The sequence below is a fragment of the Arachis hypogaea genome, chromosome 8, assembly GCF_003086295.3.
Source record: "Arachis hypogaea cultivar Tifrunner chromosome 8, arahy.Tifrunner.gnm2.J5K5, whole genome shotgun sequence".
Taxonomy (NCBI): domain Eukaryota; kingdom Viridiplantae; phylum Streptophyta; class Magnoliopsida; order Fabales; family Fabaceae; genus Arachis; species Arachis hypogaea.
The window spans coordinates 9879358-9893592 of record NC_092043.1 but is presented as its reverse complement, the minus strand read 5'-3'; the positions used below and the strand labels follow the sequence as shown (position 1 = coordinate 9893592).

The window sequence follows — 14235 nt, the reverse complement described above, 5'->3', positions numbered from 1 at the left end:
CCACTATATCAACAAAGAACCAATGAGGTTTTGGCAAATAGGCCAAAAACAATATAAATAATATTTATTGAAACTTTTTTTTTAAATAAGTGATATGAAGTTATTTTTGAGTTATTTAAATACTAAAATTAAACTGTATTATTTTATAAGTTTTAATGTAATATTTAATTGTTAATATCAACATTTTATTAATATTTTAATATTTGTGTGCTAAAAATTGTATAATTAAAAACTAATACAAATTACGTTTATAAAATTTAAAAACTAAATAAAGATAATTAAAACTTAAAAAATTAAATTAAAACTCGTATACAAAATTCTGAGTAAATTGAATATTAACTTGCCCAAAAAATGTGTTTGCTGTACCATTTATATAGTGCCAAACTTTAATTAATTCAACAGCAGGTATACCCACTTTAATTAATGCTACCGGTATACCACGCAGCTATAAAATTCATTTAAATGTTTCAAACCTTATTTACAACATTTTGTAAACTTTCACTTTTCTTATCAATCAAATAACTATCATTAACCCTCATACACTAGACTGAATCAAATGGGAAGTGTAGCAACGGGTGTAGCCACAATACTAGCCATTGGTACTGCAAATCCACCCAATATCATCCTCCAATATGAACATCCTGATTTTTACTTCAGGGCAACTAGAAGTGACCACATGCTAGACTTGAAACAAAAGTTCAATCGCATATGTAAGTGCCATAATTTGAGTTTGAGACATTTTTACTGTATTCGTTGAAGCAAATTTTGCCGTATATAATAAGAATGTGTTTAGAAACAACTTTAATAAAAAAATTTTGAAATACCAGCAGAATTTATTATCTTTTATCAATATTTTTAATTATAATCTAATTTCTTTAATTTAGCATCTAATAATATATTTTCAATCTATATTTTTAAACTATTAATTAATTACTATATAAAAATAATAAATTATATTGACTTCACTTTTAAATTTAAGCAGAAATATTATTTAAGACTAAATTAATTTTTTATTCGTTTTTACATGATATAATTTCAGAATTTTTATAATCAATGTCAAGTTAAAAATAAGCCTAGCGGACTTGAATTCGAATCCAATTCATTAACAATTTAGTTTGAGTTCGTATATTACATGAGACGAGTTTAATTTGAATTTAGATAAACTCAATTTAGGCTTGTAAAATAACTAGTTTGTTTATAATTATATATTATTTAGGATTTAAATATTCTAAAGTTTGAATTTTACTTTAAAAAGTAAAGTGTGATCTCTCACCATTGATTTCATAGGTGGGACCAAGAATAAATATGAAAGAGAAACTATTCAAAGGTAGAAAATCATACTTTACTCTCTAAAGTGAAATTCAAACTTTAGAAAATCCAAATCCTATTATTTATTATAAATAAAATATTAATTTAATTTTTATATACAGTGAGTATAAAGTTTTATATAAATAATTATTAATTATATATTACTATATTAACAAAATAATTAATTTTTAAAAGAGAAAGTTTATGGAACTAGTTCTATATATAGCTAAATAGCCAATTTTTCAAAAAATTCTAGTTTTAAAATTTGAAAAACTTGTCTTATGTTTAAAAAACATGCGCCTCTCGCTTTCTTCGCCTCTCCCTTCGTATTTTTTTTTTATATTTTTTTTGGATATTTTTGTTAGATTTTAGATTTTTTTTAATAAATTTAAATATTTTTTTGTATAAATTTAAATAATTTTTTATTAAATTTTAAATGTTGTTTTTAAAATAAAAAAATTTAAAAATTAAAAAAATATACCTCTGAAATTATTTAAAAAAAATTATTCAAAATCTAAAAAAAATACCTAAAACATAAGAAGAAGGAGAAGAAGAGAGGTTTGCCTTACTATATTTGTAATGACACGCGCTGCTGCAAGTGACGGAAGGTGATGCATTGTGACGGTGGAGGACTTACGGCTGCTGGTGGCGAAAGAGGATGCGCGGCCGATTGCTGGTGGCGGAAGAGGACGTGCGGCTGCTGGTGATGCATGGGAGGTCATGTCGTTGATGGTGGAGGACGCGCAGATGCTTGTTGATAGTGCGGATCTGACGCTAGTGATACATACGTAAATTAAAGAAGAAGGATAATTTTGTAGTTGTCTTTTTTTTTTTTTTACTGTAAATAAAAGTCAAAGTGAGATTAGAGTTACTTTTGATTTAGGGTTTTTGTTTCTTTTATTAGACTTCTTTGGCAGTTCATACACTAGTTAGCTGTAATTGACTGGTACCTTAATTGATTACTTAACAGAATTATTTTTAAAAATATTCCTTAAAAATCATTTAATTACATGAATATAAATTTTATTAAATTAAACTCATGGAATATTTATATTAATCTATACTCATTTTATTTTATACTTTTAATTTATTTGTATATATATATAGGTAAAAACTCAATGATTGAGAAACGACACTTTGTGTATACGGAGGATTTTCTCAAGGAAAACCCTAACATCACTACCTATGGGACTCCTTCTTTGGATGAACGACAAGACATGCTTATGGAGGAGATACCAAAACTTGGCAAAGAAGCAACACTGAATGCGATAAGAGAATGGGGCCAACCCTTATCAAGAATCACACACCTCATCTTCTACACAACTTCATGTTTATGCAACGCTCCCGGTCCGGATTACCATCTTGCCAAACTTGTTGGCCTCAGCCCAACTGTGAACAGGCTCATGATTTTCAACACCGGTTGCCATGGCGGCGGGACCATCTTACGCGTTGCCAAGGACATCGTGGAGAACAACGCCGGATCGCGAGTGCTCGTCGTGTGGGCAGAGGTTGCCCTGGCTTATTTTCACGGTCCTAATTCCAATGACATGGATGTACTTGTAGGGCAGGGCTTATTTGGAGATGGTGCAGCTGCTATCATCATTGGTGCAGATCCTAATAACTGCACTGAAGTTCCTCTCTTTGAACTTATCTTTGCTTCACAAACAACCATACCAAACACCGAGAGTGTACTCAGTTTCCGTCCACAAGAAATGGGCTTGGTTTATCATTTAGGGAAAGAGATTCCTTCCGTTGTGTCTGAAAATATAGGGAAGTGTATAATTGAAGCATTTGATTCCACTGGCATGATGAGAAATGATAGAATGGATTGGAATAACTTGTTTCATGTTATTCATCCAGGTGGGCCGGCTATTTTAGATAGGATTGAAAAGAAGCTTGGATTGAAGGAAGAGAAACTAAGGGCGTCAAGGAAGGTGTTGAGCCAATATGGAAACATGATGAGTCCTAGCGTGATTTTCGTATTGGATGAGATGAGGAAGAGGTCTAAGATTGAAGGGAAGAGTACAACTGGTGAAGGGTTAGAGTGGGGTGTCTTGGCAGGTTTTGGTCCGGGGGTATCATTGGAGATAATAGTGCTTCGTAGTATATCCATCTGAAAAAATGTTATTTATATATTAAAATTAATTATTAAAATTAGGTATTAATATATTTACATATAAATATAATATATTTTAATTTATTTTTAATGTATATTTATATTTTAATATATATTTTATATTAAAATTAATTTAATTAATATAGTATAATCAATATCTCAAACAACTCTAATTTATTATTCAACTAGAATAATAGATTTGTATTTGCATATATCCATCCCTTGCATTTTACCTTTAGGTCACCTTATTCATGCATGAGTAATAATATTTTTGAAAATGTTACTTCTCCTATAAATTTTAGTTTTTAGTTAATTTTTAAATCTAATAATATATTATTTTAATTTTTTATATTCATTTTTACGGTATTGGTTATCTAAAAAATTTAAAAAGTTATTTATTTTTTATTTTTTTAAATTGAATAAAAAATAATTTTTAAAGAACGCTTAATGTTTTATATATGTGTTCTGATTGGATGAGACGTGTGCATTGTGCAAACTAAGTATAAATTATTTCTTAAAAATGAATATGCAGCTGAGTACGTATATTCTAATCAATGAAAGGTAGTTGACTATCATGACTTATTGACTTAGATAAAAATAGTTAGTATTGAGCGAACGAAATATAATTCATTATATAAAATTAAATTCGAACAACTTTTTGCATAATGAACCGAACATGTATTCATGGTGAAACAATTGTATAGTACTAAACTGAACGAAATATAATTCATTATATAAAATCAAATTCGAAACACCTTTGTCTACAATTTAGAGATTATCAATTCAATTCAATTCAAATTCAGAATACTTGTGTCTATTCAATTCAATTGAAAAAATAATGTTTGTGTTGTTAGTGATGATGACTAATTTGAAAGAGGAGAAGAAGAAGAAGAATCTGCGTTCGTAAAGGAGGAGGAGGATGAGGTATACATGAATTTGAAAGAAAAAGAAGATGACATATGCGTGTATTTGAAAGAAGAAGAAGAAGCGCGTGTAATGACGCTCTTTTAATGAGAATAGTTTTTGTTGGTATTGAACTTACTTTGATAAAACTTGGATAGAAAAATGCTTGGATATAATGTATAGCAAAACCCATAATATATATACCTAACAATATATATTAGAAAAGACTTAAATATTTTTCATATTAATTTTGTTTAATTATATTAGAAATTTAATATGATTTTAAAAAGATTAAAACAAAATAACCTTTCGGTTGATTTTAAATTTTAAAAAGACTAAAATATTCAAGTTAAATAACCATGATCTACCACAAATTCATTCCAAGAAAACCTCTATACTCTATGAGTGGTGTGATATTATAATGTTAAATATATATTTTAGTATCTTAAAAATATAATGAACTCTGTTAGTCTTTTTGAAATTAAATTTTAATTTTAATTTCTAACACAATAAAACAATTAATCTTTTCATAATTAACTAAAAAGACATTTTAATATAAGACAATATATGATATAAGTTTAAATCAAATTAATACTTGGAGCCGGTGAAAGACCATTTAATTTATTAATAATATGACATTTAGTAGACAAATGCTAAAATTAAGAGTAGCAACAATCATCTCTAATTTGTTATTTCAATTGCATAATATAAATACTGAGAGATACTCACTCTTCAACACTCAACACACAACACCGAATTCAACTTAATCTTAGAACTTATTTGATGAATATGGAAGTTCGTTAATTAATTAAATTTAACTAGCCATCAAAACAAAAACTTCGTAGAACAAGAAGCTCCAAAGATAAACCTGGACCAAACCCTACCAACACACCCCATTCTTTTCCCTCACCACATGTGCTCTTTCCTTCAATCTTAGACCAGTTCCTCAACTCATCCAACACAAAAATCACACCAGGGCTCCACATATTCCCATATTGGCTTAACACTTTCCTACTTGCTCTTAATTTCTCTTTCTTCAATCCAAGCTTCTCTTCAATCCTATTCAGAATAGATGGTCCACCCGGATGAATAGCATAGAACAAGGAATTCCAATCAACACTACTCTCTCTAAATGCATTTATCAAACACTTGTCAATGTTTTCGGATATAGCAATGGGAATCTCTTTTCCTAAATAATAAACCAACCCCATTTCTTGTATATTTCCATTGATTGAACTCTCAGTGTTAGGTATAGTTGTTTGTGAGGCCAAGACAAGTTCAAATAATGGGCATTCAATACAAGGTTTAGGGTTTGTCCCAATAATAAGGGCACCTGCACCATCTCCAAATAGGGCTTGTCCTACAAGAACATCCATGTGATTAGGGTTAGGGCCATGAAATGAAGCTACCATGGTTTCTACCCACACTACAAGCACACGTGACCCAGCATTGTTCTCAACGATGTCCTTCGCGACACGAAGGACCGCGCCGCCGCCGTGGCAACCGTTATTGAAGATCATGTGCCTGTTAACCGTTGGTTTGAGGCCAAGAAGCTTGGCAAGGTGGTAATCCGGACCGGGCATGTTTCCAAAGCATGAAGTTGTGTAAAAAATGAGGTGTGTGATTTCTGACAATGGTTGACCCCATTCGTTTATGGCCTTCAATGCTGCTTCCTTGCCAAGTTTTGGGACCTCTTTGATGAGTATGTTTTGTCGAGTATTCAGTGAGGAAGCTCCATAAGTAACAATGTTTGGATTCTCCATGAGTAAATCTTCATTGTATAGGAAATGTCGTTTCTCAATCATTGAGTTTTTACCTGCCATGTCAACATATAAATTTTTTTTAGTGTGTTTAGTAAATTTTTAGTAATAAAAGTAAAAGTATTAGAAAAATAAAAAAAATTTTGTTTGAGAAGTTATCATTTATATATATATATTTTTTTAAAAAAAGTATTTTTTACGTAATAAATAAATAAAAAATATTTTTATATGACTATACTCAAACATAATTGATAAATAAAAATTTTTTTTATATGAAATATTCAAATATAAAATTATTTTTATTTTTTTTATAAAATATTTTTAAAAAAATAACTTTAAATTTTTTTTTATAAGTATCCCCAAACAAGTCTTAAATTATGATGGATTATTAGTACAAAGTTTACAACGAAGTTGTCTTATTTGCATTGCATAACTATTGTTAACTATGTAGCAGGTGCACAAGTATCCAAATTTGAATGATTAAACAATTCTATTGAAGGTAGTTCTCAAAATTAAATCGGTCATTAAATTAATAGAGTTAGAAGTTTAACGATTAAACAATTTAATCAATATCTAATTAAAATTGCACTATATATAATATAAAATTGCACCAATTTGACTGATTAACTTACTTTTTGACATTAAGTTTTGACCGATTTACTAACAAGTAATTTTTATTTTGAATTAAAATAATGCGATGACCAGTTTTTAGAATCATAATTAATCCAAAAATTTAAAACTATTCGCACCTATGACAAGGGTTGTAGCAACTTAAACACACACATAATGTAAAATTTAGTCACGTGAAAATATTTTTATTCAAGGATGATAACTTAAAATTGTTACATATATGATTTAATATATTTTACTAAGTTACTTAATATAATATGTATTAATATTTAAACTGTGAACTTCATATTAACGCATATCCAGATAAATAGGCACATTAATTAAATATATAAACTTACATAAACGCTGGAACTTTTCCTTAAGGTGGAGCATGTGATTGCTTTTGGTGGCCCTGAAATAAAAGTCAGGGTAATCATCTTGGCGAATGATATTGGGTGGATTTGCAGTACCAATTGCTAGGATTGTGGCCACACCCTTTGCTCCATTTCCTTCTTGAGTTGCTCCTAAACTCCCCATTTGATTTTCAGCAGTAGTGTCACTTGGGTTTGATTGGACTGAAATTTTTTCCTGTACCACCAGGGATAATTTGAAACTAGAAAATAATTAACACAATTTGTTATATTTATTCTCTTCTACAAATTTAATATAATAATATATCATAATAAGGCTCTCTCCTATTATAATTTTTAGTATTGAAAATATAATCAAATTGTAATGTATATTCCCAACGATACTCAAAATTATAAAAGAAATCTCACTTGCAAATTACAAGAACTTTTGGAGTTTGGAATGCTTAATTGGTTGCCTCTTAAACTGATTTGTGTTTTTGTGTTTTGCTGTGGCCTTCGACAAGTGAGCTTAAGCTATTTATAATAGCTTAAAGAATAGCTTAGAGTAACAATAATTAATTAATAAAAAATACTCATATAATGACACCTTTATATGAAGATGACATTATAGATTTTTAAATAGTTAATTTAATAGCTCATAATACTATCTTCACGTGAAGATGTCATCATGGGAATATCTATCTTAATTAATTATTGACGCTTATCTTGCTCCAGCTATATGAGGTCTATATAAACCGGTTTGTTGTTGCTCCAGCTACATTAGTCCTACGGAAACCGGTATTATTTATTTTATAGAGGAAAGTCGCAGTTAATTATTGCATAAATGTGTGAACTGTGAAGAATACGAGGAGTGCATGAAGCATTATTTATCTTGGAGTGATATTAATACATCGGTGTTTAAGGAAAAGTTTAGGGGGCAGCAGTTTTATTGAATTTTGTCCAACATGTAACCAGCAAAAAAAAAGATGAGTCATTGGATGAAATCTCACACCAATCTCACACCATCAAATCATCATTGATGGCTAGTTGATGACTAACAATCACAAAAATTGCTAACCTCCTAGCATTGGTCAGTGTTTAATCTCTGTTTCATCACCACTGTGCATGATTAACATGAAAAAATTCGTTGGCTGCGTTTCTTTATTAATAAGGGACTCTAAACCAAAGAATAAAATAATGCAAAAATAAAAAATAAAATAATATTAAAATAATATTTAATGTTAAAATAAATTATTTTATTAATCCAGATCATCCATATTAAATCAATAAAAATATGTTATAATGCAAAAACTTACTTTTATTTGTAGAGATAAAAAATTGATGGAAGGATTATCTCAATTTTGTGATTCTTATTGTTAGAAAATTATTTAATTTTTTAATTTATTTGTGACAATACATATAATTATGCTATTTCAAATTAAATGACTTATATAATAGTAATCTTATTTATTATTAAATGTCTAATTTGTTTACTTCCTTGATTACTTTGGCTTCATATGGATACGGCTAGAATATGCTTCAATAAAACGACATTTATCTAATACTAAACCATTAATATAAGGTTGTCAGGTAGTGGAAATCCAACGTGTCTTGAAGGAGAGACCTTTAAAGTTGGATGAATTATAGTGTTCTCTTTGCAGAGGTCCATCTATAGTCTCTTATTTTTTCATTTATTCTGCATCACTATTCTTTCATTCTCTCAGTTATTAAAGTTTTATTCTCTTTCATTATTTCAATTAATTTTCTTCTTCTGTGCCTGTTTCCTCATTCTCTCATTTATTTTTATTTTGATTCTTTACATCAATATTTATTTTTGTCACCTAACAAATACTAAAAAGGTAAAATTTAAAATGTAAAATTTGAATCACAGCAAAAAAGGTATATTTTTCTCATCTTCTTCAATTGCCCTCTCAATTCTCTGATTCTACTTTTTCTAATTTTTTTACCTTCATATTCTGACTTGAAAGTGGAGATTATAGGGTATATTTTTTAGCAATAAGGTGGTTCATGTCAGTACCTGATGGCTTTAACCTTTAGAAAAGTCGTTGCAGTAGAAGGATGCAATTTTGGTGATGAACAAAGTGGAGGATGCAATGTTTGTCGTGCATGCTAAAACTATAGGAGTTTCTCGGCATTTTGTAACCGACTGACCCCAAGTTCTGTGAGATAAGTATTACTGTTGACAGATCTGCCATTCGTTTTGTTAGATTTGGGATTTGAAAAATTAATCATTTAGAATCTTTTTGTTTTGCAATTTGATTGACTTATTGATTCAATATTTTTGTTTTTGTTTTTCTTTTTTTATAGATTTAGAAATTTGTGGTTGAGATATTTTGTTTGCTATATGAAATTTAATGGTTTAACAAAATTCTCTCATTTTCTTCCTGACTTTTAATTTTATCTCTTTCATGATTATTCTACTATTCCTTCTTTCAGTTGCTGAAATAGCATTTTTTTTCTAAATTTTGGAACATTATTTTTCCCTAATAAATATACTTTAGAGATGTGAATAAGAAGTTCAGGAATTAGTACAAAAAAAATTATTGGAGCAAATTTTTTTTTTTAAAATGGTGCAATTTGAAGATAGACTTTTCACATTACATGTTTGTGATTGGTAATTAGTTGTGCTTTTTTATTTTTTTTCCCTTTTTTGGTGCTTCTGTGTGCGCTTGACTATATCTATATTCATAAACTAGATAATTAGGGAATGTTGTGAATTTTGGAGATTTAGTGGACCGGTTGATAGAAAAATATTGTGTTGGATTATTATCTATAAGGTATAACTCTGATTTTTCTGTATTTTATATGTTATAGTGATCTTAGGTAAAGAATTTAGGCTGCCATTGTGCATGCAACTTTCTAAAAAAGTAACCATTTATATTTCTAAAATGAAATAAGATTAAGAAGTTCTTAAAAGATTTGCTCATGTGATTAATAAATCTGATATGATAGAATCTTTGAGCAATTAAGTGGGTAAAAAGATTCTATATATCTGCCTTTTGTTTCTTATATGTTTTTGAAGAGTTGTGTGCTAATTCTGGTTTGTCTATACATTGTGTTTTGATTTTTTTTTCCATTTAAGGTATCTAATTTTGGTTTTAAATCATTTTGATTATTATATTATTTAATTAGCTTCAATGCTTATTACAGAAACATTTACACCATAATTTTTCATGATTCTGGATTAAAAAAAATGCATAAGCTATCTCTCACATATCATTTCTTTACTTTCTCACTAATTGATTTATTTTACGCTTTAAATGATAATTGTTAATTTCTCACAACTAATGATGGGATCTATACACTCTTTTCTCATAATCATGCTAATTGACATGGAAATATAAAATATGCAGCAGATTTTGTAATCGACACTCCTCAATTAAAATGGAAGTTACAAATGGTTATCCTTTATGGTAAAGTGGATGAAGCAGGGTTTGCTTCTTAAGTCTTCTGTGATATGATGAATGTCAATTTGTGTTATTATTGTGTATACTATATTTCTAGTAGCTATAAAACTTAAATTTTGATGTTGGAATGCATATATGGTGTTTGTTGATTTGATAAACTGAAAATGAATTTAGCACATGTATCTTTAGCACCTTAATCCATGTTGTTTATCATCTTAGTTCCACCTTTTTTCATACCTCTCTTGGATTTTATGTTTGCTTTAGAATTTATAATTTATCTTCATGTTATTTTTGGTGTGTTTACTATTTAAATATATATTTTTTTGTATAATTTAGTTGAACCATACATGTCATTTTACATTTTGCCAAGAGACATTTTGTTTATAACAATCTATAGAAATCAAATTTATCCACTATCTGCTTATTTGGATTACAGGTTTGGTTCGGTAGCAAGCTTATTCTAATTTTTTTTGGAAGGTTTAGTTTGGTAGCACTTACCTTTTTCAGACTTGGATGCAGGAAAGTTGTAATTTTCAATCCTTTTGAACGATTTGTTATACAAGTGATACAAATGGAATCCCAAAAAAGTACTTTGAGAGGCTTCTCAACTTCAATCCATTAGGAATTAGTCTGTGTATATAGATTAAATTTGTTGTATCATCCATTTTTTATTGTAAATCTAATGAGAGACCAATGTTATTTCTAAAGTTTATACAATATATAAGTAAATTGTTGTCATATTAAGTAATTGTTACACGAAAATTAATATTTTAGTTTGAATCTACTTATTAATAAAATGGAATACCATGCTTTTGTGTTTATTTTTAATATGGTCAGTGACATTTTGATCAGTTTCATTTTATTTAAATCTACCTATGATTTATATAAGCTCTAATCATTATTTTTTAAACCAAACAAATTATTTCATGCATGTACTATGTATCTACCCAATAAATTCTACTCCTCCGTCCATATGTGTGTGCGCACTGACTAATAAGGCATATGTGTTATAGATAATTATATTCAAAGAATTATATTTAATTTCAATCTAATTTCCAAATGCTTTAGTTTTTGTATTATTTAATCTCTTTTTGATTGATAACATTGAATATTTAAATATTTTAATTTATTTTAAAAAAATTAAAAGGTTTAATTCATCATTCTAATAATCTTTTTCGGTTTTCAGTAAATTTTTAAACGTTCTCTAATAATTCAATCTCATATTTAATTCTTCTCATATTGCATTTTTTTACCAGTTCTTTTTATCAGATTGAAATAAATAAAACAAATTGAATACATATTTTAGTACTCTAATAATTATGGTTGTAATATTTAACAAATTATTTATATTTTGTAATTTATCTTTTTAATATTTTAAAAAATAATACATATTTATCATCTAATTCTTTTAACCTTTATAAAAATAATTAATTTTATAAATCATGATGCATTATGTGTTTTACAATGCATATTATCAATATTTCAACGAAGCAATAATTTTTTATGGTAGCTAATTAATTTGTTTTATTATTAGAGCAATAATTTTTTCAATAACTTATTTTATGTTTCATTCCATTTTCTATCCTTCATTGCTTTGTTTATGTAATTATATTTCTATCTTCACAGCAAAAAGAAGTCTAACTTTTTCAAATTGCATTTAAATACGCATGGTAACTATCATTTATGATGCACTTCATAATCATTGCCTACCTACTCTGCTAATCTCTGTTAATAAGTATATCATAATCATTGCCTATAGACTCTACCGGCCTTTGTTACTTACAACCTCCATTTTTCATTCCAAACCAATCATGTACTCTACAATATATTTGATATCAATTAATATACCCATGTATGCTTTATAGGGATTTTGCATATATTCATACTGTACACCTTTTTCCTCTTCGATTATATCAATTCTTTTTTCTCCCGTGCCTTATCCATTTTCAGGTATTGGCCATTATCTCATACAAAGGCCACTACTACACATTTTTATTAAATGCAATCAGATGTCATTAATACAACAAGTTGTTGTTATCATGGTTTCATCCTTTAAAATGTCTACTATCTAGCAGAAAAGTATTACATTTTATCATTCATTTTCTTTATCCAAAAGTTCATTCACTCTCTCTGTCTTTCTTACGATGTATGGTAACTACTTTGATGCTCCTTCTTTCTTTCTTGAGATCAATCCTGATACGGTAATATACTATTCCTTAGTCCATATCTTTAAATCTATAAATCTATCAATTACTTCTTACTATTGAATAGCATTTTATTTTTTTTAAAGATATTTCTGTCATCATCTTGAAGTTATATTTAACTTTTATCATGTACATTCAGGAAATTGGAGAAATTCCTGCACTTTTTTGTAGGAGCTTCCAAGATGTTATCTCCAACTCTTTGATTTTTATTGATGCTAATGGTGATGGTATAGACATAACTATTCAAAAAGGTAATCGTACCGCCATGATTGTTCGAGGATATAAACAACTTTTGGAGAGATATCGTCTTAACCATGGTGGTTGGCTGAAAGTGAAATATGTTGGTCGTGACAAATTTCTTATTGATCAAGCATTCGACCACAACATGCATATAGTTTCCAACTATATAGTTCCTTTGAAGTCTTTATTGGACAAAAATAACTATAACTTTAATGATATCAATCTTCCTGCAAGTGAACATATTTCTCCATTATGTGATGTTGGCCCATATGTTCCTTCATATAATCAACCCTTCTTTTTTCCAAACCCGTCTCCTGACATCTTTATGAAATCGTTTCTATATCCTAATAATGGAAATGGATTATTCATGTCATCAACAGTGTGCAAGGAACTTCCTATCACTATTCAGAGTGATATGTCAGTCATGAAGTCTTTAGGATTTTCCATAGGAGATATGAATTGTTTATTAGGCGATTTCCAGAAGCAGGATGTAGCCAAAACTCAAGATAATGTAAACATTTATCAATTTACTCCATCTGTAGAAGTAGTAGACGAGAATAATGCTATATCTTTAGAAGGCATGCCTGCTATATTGGATCAGTTGGAAGTAACAGTTGCAGACAATCATTCGAATCTTCACTCAGGTAACCTATTTCCTTCGACTCCCTCAAATCCAACTGCTTTGGTTTATTCTATTGTTAAGGTTGTAACACGCTACCAGGCTAATCACTATGCAATGGTATGTATTCTGACCAAAGTAACCAGCTTAAAATTTGGTCCAATACAATTTTTTTTGTTCTTTTTGAATGCCTTAAGTCTTACCTTTTCTTTTATTTCTAATTTCTCAGCTGCTGCCAGCAAAATTTGCAATGAAGGCTTTTCCGTCTAAGCTTGATAAGGTCAAGGTTAAACAGCATTGCGGTTTATTTTACGTGATGAAACTTAGATGGCATTCTGAGAGGCATAATGGGGTATTTATCACTAAGGGTTGGTCCAGATATTGCAAGAGAAGTAAATTGAAGGGTGGTAGTGTTCTTAGGTTTAGTGTGTCTTATAAGGATGAGACTGTAATGAGTATTGCTATACTCCGTCGTTAGTTTAAATAACTTTCTATCTGGGCTATTATGAATTTGCAATATGTAGTCTTATGTAAATTTTGGCTTTTACCTCAGCTCATCAAGTTAAATGTTACGTTCCAGTATAATCTGAATATCATGTTTATATTATCATATATTGCTTTTTGTCACAAATGTTATACCTTTTTCTACCTCTCTATTGCAAAACCATATAGTTATTCTCTCAAAATCAAATTTTATA

General features: G+C 28.8%; 2 protein-coding genes across 2 annotated transcripts; one reads left to right on the top strand and one right to left on the bottom strand.

Moving 5' to 3' along the window:
* Positions 1-476: 476 nt before the first annotated feature.
* On the top strand, positions 477-3552 carry LOC140174577 (chalcone synthase-like). The gene is made up of 2 exons (XM_072200083.1): positions 477-710; positions 2416-3552. Exons 1-2 carry the CDS (start codon positions 557-559, stop codon positions 3423-3425), a joined length of 1164 nt encoding a protein of 387 aa, XP_072056184.1. The 5' UTR covers positions 477-556; the 3' UTR covers positions 3426-3552.
* A 1460-nt stretch (positions 3553-5012) lies between these two features.
* On the bottom strand, positions 5013-7269 carry LOC112706013 (chalcone synthase-like). Its single transcript, XM_025757084.2, has 2 exons — positions 7056-7269; positions 5013-6143 (listed from the first exon to the last, which is right to left on the bottom strand). Exons 1-2 carry the CDS (start codon positions 7231-7233, stop codon positions 5146-5148), a joined length of 1176 nt encoding a protein of 391 aa, XP_025612869.2. The 5' UTR covers positions 7234-7269; the 3' UTR covers positions 5013-5145.
* Between the last annotated feature and the right edge of the window lie 6966 nt (positions 7270-14235).